The following is an 18,262-nucleotide window of genomic DNA, read 5'->3' as shown; positions in this document are numbered from 1 at the left end:
AGCCATGGCTGAGGGAAGCCTGGGTCCCTGGTGCCGGAGGGAAGCCGGTGCCGGCAGTTGGGGGAAGGAAGGCCTACTCTTGCAAGGATTTCATGCATCGGGCCTCTAGTGTTAACATAAAAATAATTCAAACCTGTAAAGAATTTTTGTGAGTTTATTTGAGCCAAACTGTTGACAATTGCCTGGAAGCAGAATCTCAATGTATTAAGATAGTGCTCTGGAGAATGGTGTTTTTTCACCTTGTTTTATACATTACGGATCAAAGGAGGAGACATAAGTGGGTTACACGAAATCTAATGGTAAGCAGTGGTTGGAAAACTGCAGCTGGCAAGCCACATGCGGCTCTGTGGCTCCTTGAGTGTGGCTCTATCACAAAATACCTCGTGCGGGCGCGCATGGACAGTGCGATTGAAACTTCATGGCCTATGTGCAGAAGTCGGTATTTTGTGGAAGAGCCACACTCAAGGGGCCAAAGAGCCGCATGTGGCTCGCGAGCCACAGTTTGCCAACCACTGGGTTAGGGAGACAGAAGAAAGCAAAGGAGGGGGGAAAAACCTCCGGAATTGGATAAAAAGTAAAATGATAGACCATACTTCTTTTACATAGGTAGGTACAGGATAGTTAACAGTCAACAATTAACAAGATAACTAACAATGAAGGAATTTATGATCTGCACCCTGGTGCCATTTATTGTACCCTGAGGAGTCCGGGAAAAAGGGAAGTTGCAAGTTACCCTGATACTCCAAGTATGTTATCTTAGATGCAGAAAGACAAAAGGCTCAGTAAAGATCAAAGTTGTTCTTTGTCAGGGAAGATACTGGCCTAGGACATGACTACCCACCATAAACTGATTTTTAATTAAAAAGTTTTAATTTCAGACGATCCTTTGTGGTTACTGAGGGTCTATGGGTTTGCAAGGCCACCATGCAGGCCTTCCCTGAGTTAGGTCAGCGTATGGCCCTTTTTTGTCCACACCTACCTTCAGCAAGGATCTTGCTAGGTCAGTTTATGTTTCCTGTTAGTACTTTTTATTTTGTTAATCCTTGCCTGAAGATATTTTTCCCATTGATTTTTAAAAAATATTTTTATTGATTTCAGAGAGGAAAGGAGCAGGAGTGAGAGATAGAAACATCAATGAGAGAGAATCATTGATTGGCTGCCTCCTGCATGCCCCACACTGGGGATCGAGCCAGCAGTCCGGGCATGTACCATAACCGGGAATCAAACCCTAACCTCCTGGTTCATAGGTCAATGCTCAACCAGTGAGCCATGCCGGCCGGGCTGAAACTATGATTTTTTAATTTAACTTCTTTTTTTCTAGTAAGAGAGATGACCTCCTGCTACTTAGTACATCTTACCCAGAGCAGACCCATAATTACAGTTTAAAATTACTTTTATAATTTATAAATCGTAAAACTTCATGAGGACAAGGACAGTAATTCTCTTGAGCAAAGATCCATCTCTAGCACTTAGCAGTTTCTGAAGACTTTCAAGGAACTCTTACTTCTGTTACTGAACTATAAAGCCCAATCAAATGCAAACAGGAGTTTGCAGCAAAGAAAGTAAAAGTTTATTTAAGAATATGGTGCCAAATCCAGAGTCACAGGTGAGCTAATGCTCTAAGACCTGGCTCCCCGACGGCGTCTAGGGAATGGGTTATATTGGGGTGAAAATCATTAAACTCAATGACTAAGGGACTTAGGGTTGTGGTTAGGGTCATGGTTTCTATTGGTTAGTCAGTGCTAGGGTTGGGGGTTGTTGGTCATTGCATCTGGTCCATGTCAGCCATGGCATCATTTTGTCTGGTTCCACAAGTGTGTGGTCAGTGGGGTTGTTCTACTTTTCTAGGTCTGCAGCTGAAACACAATGGAGGCCTTGATGTGATCTTTAGTTTGACTAACACTGTCTCTGTGGTCAACAGACCTAAAGCTTTGTTCCTAAGATTGCTTGATGCTGGCCAGAACTGAATTGTCCTGGGGGCTTAATGATTAAATGAGTGGACGTGCAAGGGAGAGGGAGATGAGTGAATGAGGGTGCTCCTGGGCTGGACAAGGCTAGTTTGAATCAAAAAGGAAAAAAGGAGAAAAGTTTAGATTAAAGAAATGAAATTTCTGCACAGTTACATTTTCAATCCAGGAACAACGTGTGAGAACCAGCGAGACACCCATCACACTGTGTGGTCATTTAGATTCAAGACCATGCGTTCTCAGGAGGAATAATATCACTTCCAAGGGGGCAAACGTTGGCTTTCAGGGGATGGAAACAATCTCAGATATTAGAATGGGATGTGGTCCTCTAAAGGGCCAACGTACATAAACAGAAAAGCAGTACATTTGTGCCATTGAAATGTCGTGGGTAGGGAGCTTTAGGGAAAAAGTCTGTAAGGAATCCTCAAAAAATGATAATGAAGAAAGATTGAAAAAAGCTTCTTGACAGCACATTCCTAAACTCCTAGGTGACTTTGAGAATACCATACACTAAGTGAGAGTTCAGCATATTGGCTTGTTTGGGGTGAGGGGGAGAGAAAAGAGACACCAGTATAAGGCAGGTGATTTTCCAGTTGATGTATCACTATCCAGAAACAAAGAAGAGTCTCAGGACAGGGGTCAATGAATTATATTCATCTTTGCATGATTCACACAGTTTAAATAAATGTATAGCAAATAAAGAAATGAATGAAAAAGAAATAATAAAGTGATTAATGAAGGAATATGCATGTATTTCCTCAGTAGGGTTTGTCAGAATTGACACCAATTCAAATAGTTAAAATGAAATTATTATGGAAAAGTTGGTGTGGCATGCTGGCTGATCATTTCTATAGATTTTTAAAATTAACTCCTCTATATTTACATAATTTCTGTATCTATTATTACCCACTCCGCTCTCCTATTTATTTACAAGTGTATTTACTACACTCAGATATACTAAAGGCCAAGAATGTAGTTGATTGCAATTTTAGTTATATAGTACTAGAGGCCCAGTGCACGAAATTCATGCATGGGTAGGGTCCCTAGGCCTGGCAGGCAATCATGGCTGATCTGTGGGGCAAGTGGCAGGGCAATCGGGGGCCCCCCCACTGGCCCCCACTTTGGCTGGCCTGGGGCTTGCTGGTTGGGGGCAGCTCCTGCGCTGAGCATCTGCCCCCTGGTGGTCAGTGCTTGTCATAGTGACTAGTAGTTCTGCTGTTCAGTTGATTTGCATATTAGGCTTTTATTATATAGGATTATTTCCATGTAGGAGTAAATGTTCTTTCCCTTCTCTCTTGCCAGTTTTGCGATTGAAACTGAGGCATTGTGTAATTCCTGAGGCTGAGTTTCTTGTAAATTTAGTGCAAATAATAATCAAGTGACAATGAGCAAATTCTTGTTAAACAAGAAATCCAGTTTATGCTGATCAGAAACCAAGAAATACAATCCGAAAGAGCAACATAACATATATGTTATGTTAATAGAGACAGAAGTAGAATATTGGAGACCAGCTATAATTGTAAGAAATATTAATCATTCATTAACTGTGATTGTTTTGTTCTGATTAAAGAAGGCACATTCTAACCTGGCTGGGAGTTGCATATGGGACCTGGGAGCTCACCTGGAAATGCGGCCATCCTCTCCATCAGGGAGCTGTCGATTACGATGGAAAGATTAACAACCTTGTTGTAGAAATCCTTTGAAGACCCCTAGCTCTTTGCATACCTGCAGGCCTTTGCAAATCTCCAGACTGCATTACCTGTAAACTGCCCATTTGGCATACCCTTTTGCCTACTTCCCATGTAATCTTTGTCCTTTTACCCAATATAAGCAGCTGGCTTATAGTGGGGTGCAGAGCAGATTTTTGTGGATGACCTGCTGCTTTCCCTTACTGCTGGCAGTATTGGAATAAATGCGCATATATAATTCAACCCTGTCTCTGCTTAATTGGCTCAAGTAGTGACAGGCAGCACGGAACCCATTGATTGTCTGGTTACACTATGTTATTAAAAACTTTATTAAATGTTCACCTGTGAGGAGATGTGTAATATATAGAATTATAAATCAGAATTGTTGTCCTCAGAAAGGGTACAATCTGATTTGGGCCACATGATTAATACACATAATTGAAACAATATAAAACAGCATGTAGCTAATCTTGATATCATATAAAAGTTTTTCATGCTTGAAGAGTTCTGCTGAGGGCTGGAATGGTGAAGGAAGGTTTCATGAAGAAAGTAAAGATGATCTAAGTAGGTCTGTATTCCAGCAGAAACTGTGAATTGATGTTTGATGTGCTGAAAATAATAATTAAAAAAAAATGGTCACACTAAGGATTTAGACAGTGCCTTGAAGGTTACCTGGGACCCATCGATAGTACTAATAATAGATACCATTTATAGAGTACTTTGCCCCTGGGTATATATCCTTGGGAACACTCCACAATGGGACAATTCATTGATATCTGTGTTAAGAAAATATATGACTCTACTCTGGGTAAAATATCTTTCAAGTCCTCAACCTGGGCATGTGCCCTGACCGGGAATCAAATTGTGACCTCCTGGTTCATAGGCTGACGCTCAATCACTGAGCCATGCTGGCTAGCCAAGGTATTTTTTAAAACATAGTTCGAGAGGTGGGTAGAGATTGGTTGGGTGCAGGTAGCAGAATGTCACCAAAATAGGTTGAAAAAGGTAATGAGACACAAAAACAATATGAGTAGATGTAGAGAAGCAGCGAGAGCTTATTTGTGAAGTGCCTGCAAAGCTAATTTTTAATACATGAGCATTAGCAATGGTTGTTAGATGGCCATATGAGCCTTTAAATGGGGAAGGAGAGAGTAATTACAGGGATAGTCAGTTCCTTCATGGGGAATTTCTTTTGGTTTTAATGAGGATGGCTTATCAGGAAGCTCTACTTTCTCAAGGTACACACCAAGGTTTCTCAACCTCAGCACTATTGACATTTGGGGCTGGAGAATTATTTGTTATGTGGGGTTGTAGCAAGATGTTTAGCAGTATCTCTGGCTTCTACCCACTAGATGGCAATAACAACTTCTGTCAACCCAAAATATCTCCAAACATTGCCTTTAGGCCAAAATCACTCCTGGTTGAGAACCACTGCTTTATATGCAGGTTTTGTAGGGTAGGAAGAAGTGGTTTACTGGTAAATATTTGACAGCTGACTGTCTTGGGGAAAAGTCTTAGTTTGTACCGTTTGCCAATTTGTGTGGTGTAAACGCTCCCTTGGTGGCTTATTTCAAGCTACAAATGTCATTAACCTGCTTGCAAAACTCCTAAAGATTTAACAATCAGCTTTAGCAAGCTGATATAAGGCAGCTTCAGCACATTACAGAGCGGTATTTACAGTGCTGAGTGCACAGAGTTACAGCTCAGGTTATCTGAGGGTGCTGTGATCCAAGTGCCCCTGGGGCCGGGTCCTAGCAACGAGGAGTATGCCCAGAGCTCCAGCTTTCACTGTGGACCTTACCATCTATTCCCAATCTTTTTCTCTAGCAAGTTCTAAGGAGATTTGCTTTCCTTCAAACTCCTCAATAAAGCTGCTGGAGCCGAAGTCTGAGATGGAAACGCCTCTCTCATTCAGGCACGGCTGAGCCCAGGAGACTGTCTCTTTTCTCCTGGCCAGTCAAGCAGACAAACTGGGTTCAAGGCCTCTAGAGAAAGCCTCTAATAATGTAGACTCAAGGTCCTGGCAGATTTGTGCTCCTCTTACATTGTTATTAGGTAATAAGTCAACTGGGTTGAGCTTCTGTAGTTTAAGATGGCCCAAAGAGTGCATCTAGGGTAGGGTACTTGCAGTACAGTTGAGATAGCTGTGTAGAATTTTGGGCAAGGGTCACTCAAATCTCTGTGCAGTGAGGGGAAAATGGCGATTGACGCACGAAGTCAGGGAGTAGACGTTTTAGAAGTAATTCTGAAGATCAATCTGTGTACTGATTTTCCCAAAGGTTCTTTGAGAATCATGTTGGGTCCAGTAAATTCGAAGTCTGTTAATATATGACACGTTGTGTTATTATTAGATTGTTTTCATATCTTGAATGGAAGGTATTGGAATTGATACTAAACAACACATAAATAAGTTTCTGATAAAATAGTACCATTGCTTTAGCAGTGATGATGAGAAAACATAAAAGTGGCAATTAGTTTTACACTAAAATATCAAATAGGAGAAAAATCACCTATAAAATTATATCAGTTGCTATAACCTACTGAACTCACATAATAAAAGTAAAAGAACTACCATATAATCACAGATGTCTAGGACAATGCAACTCAGACCTGGATTCTTCTGATTTGGTTCTGACTTCTGGCATTTACCTTCACTTGCTTTGTGAATAGCAGCACCACAGTGTCATGTTCATTCATATAGAAACTTCTTTAAGACTTCAAAAGTTTCCATTTATCCTTTTAATTATGGCTCCTTTATTTAACTATATTGACAAGAAAAGTAGAAAATACTTTTGAGGTAAATGTAAATACTTTGCAGCATATACCGATGTTTACATTTCCAACTTTTCCTCCCTCCCTGCCTCCCTCATTCCCTCCCTCCCTCCCTTCTTTCCTCCCTCCCTCCCTCCCTCCCTCCCTCCCTCCCTCCCTCCCTCCCTCCCTCCCTTCTTTCCTCCCTCCCTCCCTCCCTTCTTTCCTCCCTCCCTCCCTCCTCTCCCTTCCTCCCTCTTTTCTCCCATTTGTTCACACAGATGTTTGAGTACACTGATACCCAGCTCTATATTTGATGTTAAGGTGATAGAGCAGGGGTCCTCAAACTTTTTAAACAGGGGGCCAGTTCACTGTACCCCAGACCGTTGGAGGGCCGGACTATAGTTTTAAAAAAAACTATGAACAAATTCCTATGCACACTGCACATATCTTATTTTGAAGTAAAAAAACAAAACGGGAACAAATACAGTATTTGTATTTGCATGTGACCCGCGGACCCCTCTGAGAGAGACTATGAGTGGATTTATTTTATTTTATTTTGACAGTATTACAGATGCCCACAATTCCCCCCTTACTCTGCTCCTCCCAGCTCCTGCCCCACCCTAGGCCTTTACCACACCATTGTCTGTGTCCATTGATTACCCATATCCTATGTAATAAAAGACTAATATGCAAATCTACTGAACAGCGGAATGACCAGTCGCTATGATGTGCACTGACCACCAGGGGGCAAACACTCAATGCAGGAGTTGCCCCCTGGTGGTCAGTGCACTCCTGCTCAGCCAGAAGCTGAGCTCATGGCTGGTGAACGCAGCAGCGGTGGCAGGAGCCTCTCCCACCTCCATAGCAGTGCTAAGGATGTCTGACTGCCAGCTTAGGCCTAAGCCATCAGCAACATCCCCCGAGGGCTCCCGGACTGCGAGAGGGCACAGGCCGGGCTGGGGGAGCCCCCCCGCCCCTGCAAGTGCATGAATTTCGTGCACCGGACCTCTATTATGTATATAAGTTCTTTGGTTAATCTCCTCCCGTCTCCCCCAAGCCCCCTTTGAGATATGTCAGCCTGTTCCATGAGAGGCTATGAGTGAATTTTGTCCCCAACTTCATGAGTATGATAATCAAGACATGAACACTAATTTGCAACACAAGGAAGTGATGACAAACTGTCAGGGAAATCTGGGAAACTATAGAGAAGGAGATACTTAACAGCCTGGCAGTCCCTCAAAGTCCAAAACGTAGTAACTATATGACCCAGCAATTCTATTTCTCCGTGTATACCCAAGAGAGTTAAAAATATTTGTCTACACAAAAACTTGTACACAAATGTTCATAGCAGCATTATTTATAGTAGCCCAAAATTGGGAACAACTCAGATATATATCAACTGATAGATGGGTAAATAAAATGTGTTATATCCATACAATGCAATATTATTTGGCAATAAAAAGGAATGTACCAACTCATGCTTCAACATGGATGAACCTTGAAGACATTATGCTAAGTGGAAAAAGCCAGTCAGAAGAAACACATATTATATGAAATGTATATGAAATGTGTAGAACAGGTAAATCTATAGAAACAGAAAGTAGCCTAGGGCTGGGGCTGGACGAAGGAGATGAGCAGAGTGATAGCTACGGAGCTCCTTTGGGTGCAATTAAAATGTTCTAAAATCTATCATGTTTACACAGCCCTGTGAATATACCCAAACCAATTTATTTGTACACATTAAATGGATATTTTCAGTGATATGTAAGTTATATCTAAATAAAACTATTTTATATTACATTAGTCACATACGTCAAGGTCTTGGAATAATGCTTGGCATGTAGCAAGTACTATATGAGTTGGCTATTATTATTATTTACAATGAAAATTAAAACAAGAGAGCTTTTTTCACTTTCCGGGTTTGTAGAGATTAAATAGTTCAGTAATACACCATTAATGGCCAGAATGTCCACACTCAACTCTTCTACACTGTAGGTGGAAATGTAAATTTATGCATGTTCATTAGTGAACCTAGTGATTTGCTTATGAAAATGGTAAATATTTATAGTCTTTGAATTAATAATTTCAAAGAATTTTGTCTTTGTTCATTACAACGTGGTTTATATTACCGAAAGACCCAAATAACTATTCATCGATATCTGGCTTAAAAAATGATGGCAAACCCAGAGGAGACTCTTAGATGGCTTAAAAGAAAGAAAAAAGGGGCCCTCTGCATGAGCTCTAAGGCGCTTTATTAGGTGAAAGAGATAAATCACAGAACAGTGCGAATGGTCTGCCGACATGACTGTAAATGGTGGATGCATACACACTTATGCTTGTAAATGATAGCCTTTTATAGGAAATACACAGAAAGGAAACCTGTTGCTCTGGAGAGATACTAGAGGAGGATGTTTGGTAGCACTGCTTTTGTACTGCTTGAAATTTTGTCTTTTATGGTTTTATTTTGGGCAAGAGTATATTTTTTAATAAAAGAGTTAATTAAAAGGAAGAGGAGAAATATATGAGGCCAGCAAAAAGCCCAAGTTAAATGAAATTGTTCTCCATTTCCCTAACCAGTTAGATTTGGTCTAAGTCAGTGATGGTGAACCTTTTGAGCTCGGCGTGTCAGCATTTTGAAAAACCCTAACTTAACTCTGTTGCTGTGTCACATATAGACATTTTTTGATATTTGCAACCATAGTAAAACAAAGACTTATATTTTTGATATTTATTTTATATATTTAAATGCCATTTAACAAAGAAAAATCAACCAAAAAATGAGTTTGCGTGTCACCTCTGACATGCGTGTCATAAGTTCGCCATCACTGGTCTAAGTAGACTAGATTATGGCAAGGAGGATGTGTGTGTGTGTGTGTGTGAGTGTGTGTACACACACACATTCAAGCTTCATAATGACTAAAGCTAGTGAAAATTTAAAATAAAAAAATACCCTTATTTCTTCCCCACTTAGCACTGGACCATCTTTCACCCAGTGTAATTCATTCACCCAACAATTATTAACTAAGAACCTACTAACTTTTGGATGCCGTGGGAAGTAAGCACAGAGGTGAGAAGAGCAATAACTTCTTCCTTCATGGTTACATATAATTTGACAAAACAAACAGGAAAAACTCCAATAAAAATACAAAAGAGCTTAATGATTACCCGAGTCAATTGTTTCCGGCCTCTTCAAATGGCTTTTTTGAGATGTTACAGTGTCACCAAGAAGTCAGCAGGGGGCACTTCAAACATATTTGTGCTGGAGTCAGGCTCAGCTCATGGTCATTCTCTGGCTTCGATGATTTGTCTGAAGTTATCTCCAAATGTGAAGCCCTCAGCAACATCCATGCGTGGTATTGCCTATTCAAGTCATCACCTAGGTCTCATAGTGTGTGTATGTGTGTGTGTGTGTGTGTGTGTGTGTGTGTGTGTGTGTGTGAGAAAAGGGGAAAGAAACTACTTATAAGTAAACATAGCTGATAAATCCAGTGGGTTATTTGTGGGACATTTTTCATCTTGTCTGAGCTGTCTGTCTTCTAGGGAAGGCCTGCTTCCTCCCACCCTCGGCCTGTGCAGCTCCCCTGCCAGCATCTGTCTCTCTGGTATGTTCTGACGTGTCCCCCTCACCATTACACCTTGCTCCAGTACAGGCCATTGCAATACACTGACATTTAAAAAAAAATTCACTCGTTTTTATTTAAATCTTTTATTTCTCTTAACTTTACTTAGTCAATTTTTTAATGCTGATATTAAAGTATTTCTTTCTCTTGCTTTCTCTTTTTTGTTTATTTTCTTTTGTTTTTGGAAGAAAGAAAGGGGTGAATATTCCCAAACCAAGAAAGCGAAAATCCTTAAAAATTCTCTTTATGCCCCACATTTCCTTCACCTCCAAATCAAAGATAGTAACCCTGGTCCCTTTACTCAAACTTGGTGAAAGAAGGAGACAGTAACAGAGTGGCTAAATATAACATTTATTTGTATTTTAACTTTTCCAGAGTATGACAGCCAACGTTACCGATGGAGAACGATATTCTGTTTGGGTTAATTTTTCCTTGAACTGCTGCTTGGTGTTTCTTCAAAGTAGCTTTGTGGGGTAAGGAATCAAAGAAGAGGTCTGCAACACCAGCATCTCCACTGAACTGCCCGTAGGAACAGCTGCAGCCTCAGGCACCAGGTCCCGGAGCTATGACCGCGCCCTCATCCTCCCCTCAGGGTCACGTCCCATCTCTGTCCAGATGTAGCCGTCGCTCCTCCCTGTCTACAGTTCCAGGCTGGGTATGGGTGGGCAGCAGTGGAAAAGTCTTTCATGACAGAGTTTAGTAAACATCTTGGTTTTTTAAAATTAAAAGTCAGTAGACCTGAACATATGTTTTATATTTATGATTTTGTATTGGCAAATTTTATCTGTACCAGCCATGCTTTTTATTTCATTACATATAATTTTTATGATAGACACCAGATCCACTTCAGAAGCACTGATGCTCTTTTATTTTTATTTTATTTTTTAAAAATATATTTTTATTAATTTCAGGGAGGAAGGGAGAAGAAGAGAGAGATAGAAACATCAATGTTGAGAGAGAATCATTGATTGGCTGCCTCCTGCATGTCCCCCAGGCATGAGCCTGCAACCTCAGGCGTGTGCCCTTGACTGGAATTGACCCGGGACCCTTCAGTCCCCAGGCCGATGCTCTATCCACTGAGCCAAACCAGCTAGGGCCTGATGCTCTTTTAGAGCCCAGACATTTCATCATAATTTAGCAAAAGAGCCACAAAATAGAATCTGTACTGAACCATGCATGTATGGAAACCATCTTTCCAGACGTTTCTGCTTTGAATTTAGAACACATCAAATACACGTTCCTTCCTTCTCGGGATCACCATACAAGAAAACACTTTATGATTTGTGGTTACTGCTATTTAATATTCCTTGCACTTTATCTTCCTTCATCTGTACAACCTTAATATTACTAAATTTGGGATGTTTTTGTAATGACTAAATGCAGAAAGGTAGGAAAAGTGCCCAGTGTGTGCAAATAGCAGGCCCACTATCTAAATAATAGATAGATCGATTGATAGATTGATTGATACAATTCCCCTCGTGTGGAGTTCTGGATTTTTTGGTCGTTTCTTTAGGTATGCCCATTTAACTTTCTACTTATACCAGGAGCAAGTGTCCTGCCATGTGTACTGGTTTATTAAACGTGTATGAAAAGCTTAGCTTCTTTTAATCTGAAGCTTTTTAAGTCTGTTACAAGGGAAAAGTCAATTCCGGAAAACGTGGAGCCGCACGCTATAGGGGATCAAATAACCTGGCTGAGGTTTGGTGGAGGCGCCTGGCTACCGCCCTGGCAGCGGGAGCGTGGAGGTCATATGAGCCTCAGTACTAGAGCTCTGGCACCTGGTCACTCAGAGAGCAGCCAATCGGGAGAGCGCGTTGCCGCCACACCCACCTGCCCACCACAGGTCTCGGGATTAGAGCCAACTTGTCGCTTTCCTAGCAAGCTGAGCTACTGAGTTAATTTTTCTTGGAAATCTCTGCAACCTTAATGGACATAGAGTGTAACACTACAGGCCACTCCAAAACCAGTTTCATATTCAAAAAAAGAATTTCTCAAGATCTTTAATTTTGTTATCTGTTAACCTGGAAAATCACTTTAAACACTATCATAAGCATCAGGCTTCCCTTTAGCAATCTTCTTGTAGTTCTCTGAAAGGCACAGAAGATTGAACGGATTGGTTTGGTTGTATTAGCAAATGATTAAAAAATTGTGCGTGAAAATAGGCTGCATGAATATTCTATATAAGATAGTAGGCATTTTCACTTAGGTTTATATGTCATTTATGCCTGAGTACATGCAATACAGTTGTACTAATCTCATGTCATCTTTTAAAATTCCAATTTACTATATAAGTTTTGGAGGACGGCCACATCACAGTTATTTATCCCTTTGCATGGTTGTTCTTTACGTCTAAAATTCTTCTAAAGGATTTAATTTTTGGCAGGTTTCAAAATCCTCCACATACTTTGCAGGATAGAATGAATGCGTACAATATATTGTTTAATAATCTCAATACAAGACAATATATTGTGTTGTGCCACTTAATGTATCAACTTAAAAATAGAAGCCTAGTCTTCAGGATAGCACACTTTGAATAATTTGGGTAGTATCAGGTGTATTTCATTTTTGAGATAAACTTTAAATCTGAGCCTAGTTTAAATAATATGGCCTTTTATCCTCTTAACATACAAAGGTAGATTGTGTGTTTGTGTGTGTGTGTGTGTGTGTGTGTGTGTGTGTGTGTGAGAGAGAGAGAGAGAGAGAGAGAGAGAGAGAGAATCCAATATAAGATAGTGAATTAGAGGTTTTGATTTTTGAGACTATTTCTCAGATATAAAGTGGAGAGTGGAGGTAATTTTCCTTTCTGGCTAATGCAAGTCCTTTATACTTCAAAAGATATTTGATAACATTCTGGGCACTTTGACAAAAAATATAATTTCCAATGTGATTTCATTATTCTTATAATTTTTTTGCTTTTATTTATTTTTCATTATTATTATTTTAACTGCATATCTCAATACATCTTTGCTAATAGCCTTATTAAGATATAATTTACATACCATAAAGTTCAATGATTTAAAGTGTGCAAGTCAATTTTTTTAGTGTATTTACCAAGTTGTACAACCATCACCGTAATGTAACTTAAAACATTTTCATCACTATCCCCCCAAAACTTCTCCAAACTCCCCTTCCCTATTCCCCAGCTCCAGGCAACCACTGATCTACTTTCTGTCTAGAAGAGTTGCTTATTTGTGGGTATTTTACAACATCTGTCTTTTGTGACTGGCTTCTTCACTTTGCATAACAATAGTAGCTTTAGAGTTTTTGACTTTGATATTCTGCCTCTGAGGATAAAATGTTATGCTTGCATTCTTTGATGAGTTTGGGTATAATTTGCACGAGGGAAAAGTGAGAAAGTAGTTACAGTAAGAGGGCTGTCCTTCACCACATCAGCTAATACGTTTTGCCAATATCAAAATACCAGATTGTTCGAGCACAAGCCACAGAACAGTGTGTGTTTATGGTTCCTTAAATTGACATCGTCCAGGAGAATTTTTTGGGAAATAAACCCTGCGAGTTACAAACAGGATCCATCAAAAGAGGAGTGGGGTTAAGTTTGGACCAAATGTAGCTTAACAGCTTAACTTCCCCTCCTTGGAAAACCGGTGATGGGGGAGCATTTAACATAAATCCACAGAAACCTGTGCGTGGGGCTTGCGCAGGGGGCCCCGGAGAGCCAGATCCCTTAGGAAAAGCCAATCGGGAATTCACAAATCCCTTCTGCTCTTTCACCCTCTTCTCGCTGGCAGGGTTGATCTTCATCACAGTTTGCTCAAACATTTGGAAGTGAATTTTGGGCCCTCCCCCCAACTTATGATTTTATAGCCAATAGGTGATGAGGTTTATTTGCATATTTCCTGTCACTTAAGCAGCCGTGGAGTGGAAACAGTGTCAGACTCGATTCCTCTTCCTCCGAGGAAACCTGCCACTTCTAGCTGCCTGGCTCTGCCCTTCGAAAGGCGACTTGACCCGCTCAGAACCGAAGCTCCTCCAGCCGCCTCCCGCCTCCGGCTCCGGGCCCATCAGTCTGTCCTCCCCCGACCGTGCCCAGTAGTTCCTGCGGAGGAACGAACTCAGATGGAGAGCAAAGCGCTGCTCCTGGTGGCTCTGGGCGTCTGGCTCCAGAGTCTGACCGCCTCCCGCGGAGGGGTGGCCGCCGACAGTAAGTTTTGCGCACAGACGCCCCTCCACCTGCAGATTCGGCTCCGGGGCCACCTCCACGCTCGGGAGGATGGGAAGGAGGAGGGAGGATGGGGATGCGGATGCGCACCCAGGACTCTCTTAGCCCGAGCGCTGCTCGGAGAAGTCCTCGGGGCGGGATCCGGGAGCGGCTGGAAGGGAGTTCTCCCTCCGATCTTGCCGAGGCGGCTCGCAGTTCCCGCCCTGCCGGTTCCCGCGCTGTCCCCTCCGCTCCCGTTGGGGCCGGTTCCCGGGCTCCCGGCGCAGCCGGAAAGGACAGGAGAGTGTGAGAGGCGGGACGAGGGAGGCGGGAGGAAGGGCTCGGGTGGCAGTGACCAGCAGTCACATCCCCGCTCGGGAGGCGGGGGCCCTGGAATGAAAGGCGCGCGGGCCAAGGTGACCCTGGCGTGGCCTCGGCTGCGGCTCAGCCCCCGCCCGTGGGAGCGCGGGCAGAGCGCGGCCCCTTTGGAGAAGCCGGCCCGAGGCGGGGGAATGGTGCTCCGCACCCCAGAAGCGCAGGACACTCACTCTGCGCCGAGGTGGGCGTGGGGGACCGGAGATGCGAGGCGCGGAGGCCTGGGGACGCCGCATCTTGCTTTCCCTCGGGCGCAGGGAACTCCAGCGGCGGCTCTTGTATGCTCGGCTTTCCTAGCGCCCAACACATCCAGAAAAGGGGTGATTCCCCTAAAAACGGGGGTTTGGGGCCTGCCAGGTTTTCAGTGGTTCTCCTCACTGTCTTCTTAGCTGAGCCCCACTTTTGGCGCCGCCGGGAGGCGGCCGCGGTTGACCCCTAGTCACTGCCCGGGAGCTTAAGGCGCTGCAGGCCAGATGCTAATTTCTTTCTTGCGGAGGGGGTGGGGTGGGGTGGGGTGGGGTGGGGTGGGGATGGGGGTGGGAGGAACCCGCGCTCCACCAGAGACCTGCCCGCAATAGAGGCAGCCTGCCTGCTTAAAGGATGGACTAGTTGGTCTGAAGTCAACACAGAACTTGCTGCTGTGTTTTTTCTTAAATGATAAAATACAGAAAGGAAAAAAAAAGCAACTGCAGCAAATCATAAAAGGAGGCAGCGTGTTCTGTTCTCTTCGCCGGCGGAATTGAAGCTCTGGTGGTGTCGCGTGGACGCCCTCTCGGGTGGCCCGTGCGCAGTGGTTCAAGTTATAGGAGAGTTCGTCCCTGACTTGTGTGTGAGTTTATTTCGGTGCGGAATGGTGTGGAAGGACATGCTTGTTAGGTTAAGAACAATGCAGATTCCCTTAAAGCTGGACATCTCCTGTGGCGGCAGTTTCCCCTTGAGGGGTTGACACCATCCACGAAGGAGGTAGGAACACACTCCGCATTCTTATTTTAGAAAGCCCACCATAGAGTAGTGTTACTTCTACCGCAAAACGCACACAGAGACGTGTCCTCCGGAGTGTACGTTCCTGCTAGGCCCCCTGAGAGGTCCCGGACCCTAAATTCCTGGGCTGGTCAGTGTCCCCTCTTGGGGTTTATCTTCCTCAACTCCAAAAGAGGAGTTTGGGCCAGACTCAAATCTTTCTTAGGCCCCTGTAATTCTTACTCTTTGATTTCAATGGACATTTAGGTGATGAATGAATTAAATTGGATTTTAACCAGCATGCTTGTACTGGCTGTAAATGCAGGGAGGAGTCATTTTTTAGTAGACTTGAAATTAATCCCTCTCACTCTCACCCCTCCCCACCCCCCTTTATATCAGGCTTCTCTTAGCCAGCAACTTCCCCCACCCCCTTTTCTCCTCCAAAGGAGTTCATCTGAGACAGTAAGGGTTTCAGAGAAGAAAGATGCAGGTGTGAGGGAAAGGTAAGTAGTACCTCTGAGTTACTCCTCATCTCGAGTTTATTCTAAGAAGAACACGAGGATAGGAGGCACGGCCCTCAGTTTCCTTGTACTTGGAGCCACCCGAGCTCTGCGTGGCCTCATCAGGAAACAGTAAGAACTAGAAGACGAGCATATGGGTCAGTGCTCAGCAGCCGAAGTTCCATTTGACTGGTCACAGTGAATTTCCAGGCTAACATCTGAATTAAACATGCTGGGCGATGACAGCAAAATAGCAGATACCACCTGCAATGGAGCTGAGCTCGGAGCGGGATTGATCGGGGGATAGCTGTACTGAGTTAGGGGAGGAGGTACAAAGGAACACTGTCACTTTCAGGCAGTGTATTTTTAGCTCAGTCCTCCTTTCTTGCTTTATTTCCAAGGAGAAGTTGGGCTATACAGTTCACTATCCATTTTAGATAACAATATTGATTTTCTCCCCTTCATAAAACTTGTTTTTTATTTTATTTTATTTTCATTAATTTAACTTGTTTCTCGGCACTCTGCAGAAGCTGCCTGAGTCAGTAATTGTGCCCATCAGTCTTAGAGAGCAGAGGAATGACTAATGAGGGCTTTTAGGAGGGAGGGAGGGGAGGGGAAGGGAGAGAAAGTAGAAACTTCAAAGAGAGTTGCATTATAATTGAGCTCTTATACCTCAAGTCTTCTTATAAATGTCAATCAAATTCATCTGATAACTGTGAGCTGCCTCTGGAATATCTTCACTGGGATGCTTCATGCTTTTCCTTTTCTAGCAACAAAAATGTATCTTCTCTAAATTTATCCTTAAAGTGCTTTGACTTCTCAACCTAATTTTATCTCTGAGTTATTATCCGCATTAAGATAACTTCCTTGTCTTTATGCACACACTCAGGTTTTTAGCTATCTATTTAGGAGTTTAGGAATAAAGATTACATAGTCATGAAGTGCCTTAGCATGCAATTTGTTTGGCACCCCCAAATTTCCCCTTAGTGTTAATAAGGACATGTCTGATGGGGCCAGGCTGGCATGGTGGTGCTGGTATGATAAGCTAAATTCAGGATAGAGGTTCTTATAAAGAAATACACCTTAGGTGCCTCCCTCCCCCCGCTTTTATTATTCTAGATGGCTTTAATTTCCAAGGGGACCCGGTAAAAGATCCTTATCCCCTTCAAAGAATAAGTGCAGAGTGACTAATATTTCCATGTATGGAAACAGTAATTTCCTTAATAAAAGGAAGCCGTATCAGTTCATCTGCCAGCCAGGCACACTCCCAATGTGTAAAGCACATACTGAAAGCTCACAATCAGGATCCATCTTTCTCCCCATCTCTACGCGGCCCAAGTCAGTTCTGTGAGGGCTGATAGGGGTTTGTAAAACACACTTGTCTTTAGGAGGCCGAGACATCCGTGAGGGGTCCACAAACACCTATAGTATGAAAATTCCTATCAGACCATCAGAGAGAAGGTAAGACTGACATCTATGATTTCATCCATTGCATTAGAAACATCACATAGCCTATAGAGTGGTAGTATTTTCCTGTCAAAGGCTTCATATGCTTTCTGTAACTTAAAATGAAAAATACTTTCCTTGCAAAGTGAAATAAAAGTCTCCAAATACAAATTTGCTTGAGAATGTATGAATTTACTATTATTTTTCTTTGCAAGCTATGTACCCAACAGGAGATCTTGGTTGTGGGGAATTGGAGCTCCCCATGAACTATACAGATAATCTGATACAGGATCTATGGATTGAATAGATTGTGTGTGTGTGTGTGTGTGTGTGTGTGTGTGTGTGTGTGTGTAAATGTACAAAGCCAGCCTTAGTAATTACAAAGAATATTCTTAATCATTTCAAAATCACCAGCAAGACCAGGACCACCATGTTGCATAATCTAGGGGAAAATGGACTAAAAGCTAGTGTTGTCCTCTGGAGTTGTGCAAGGCACAGTCTTAAATATCAATTTGTCAAATAGGTAGTGGGTGAGATCTATCTGCCAGGTTGTTCAGATTATTCCTGCTTTAAAAAGACTGCTAATTGAACATGTTACAATAAGACTGGCAGAGAGGAGGCAAGAGTTATTTGATGTGGAGAGATGTGGGAGAGGGACACTAGTTTAGTTTTAAATTTTCTAAAGTATTTTCTAACAATAAAAATTTCTTGCACATTGAATACAGAAGCAGATTAAAAATCTGCAATATGTTTTTCCCACTGCCAGATAAATAATAAGGCCACCAGAGTGCTT

At 42.6% G+C, this 18,262-nt stretch overlaps 1 protein-coding gene and 1 long non-coding RNA gene across 3 annotated transcripts in view; one reads left to right on the top strand and one right to left on the bottom strand.

Moving 5' to 3' along the window:
* Positions 1 to 3,965: 3,965 nt before the first annotated feature.
* LOC132234756 (uncharacterized) overlaps positions 3,966 to 18,262 on the bottom strand; it is a 15,732-nt gene continuing 1,435 nt past the window's right edge. Inside the window, exons 2-3 of one of the 2 annotated variants that reach the window (XR_009452927.1) lie at positions 6,305 to 6,417; positions 3,966 to 4,264 (exon numbers count right to left, since the gene is read on the bottom strand). This is a non-coding gene — a long non-coding RNA (uncharacterized LOC132234756). Of the gene's footprint in view, positions 4,265 to 6,304; positions 6,418 to 15,176; positions 17,446 to 18,262 lie in introns of those variants that run through there. The other variant, XR_009452928.1, reaches the window with a different exon arrangement.
* The window catches only part of LPL (lipoprotein lipase), a 24,725-nt gene continuing 20,357 nt past the window's right edge, over positions 13,895 to 18,262 (top strand). The window contains exon 1 of the mRNA XM_059696058.1: positions 13,895 to 14,191. Coding sequence (XP_059552041.1) covers positions 14,107 to 14,191 — 85 coding nt within the window. The 5' untranslated portion in view covers positions 13,895 to 14,106. The remainder of the gene's footprint in view (positions 14,192 to 18,262) is intronic.

Source organism: Myotis daubentonii, chromosome 5 (genome assembly GCF_963259705.1).
Source record: "Myotis daubentonii chromosome 5, mMyoDau2.1, whole genome shotgun sequence".
NCBI lineage: Eukaryota > Metazoa > Chordata > Mammalia > Chiroptera > Vespertilionidae > Myotis > Myotis daubentonii.
Note: the sequence above shows the minus strand (reverse complement) of the source record. Positions and strands in the feature narration are given on the sequence as shown.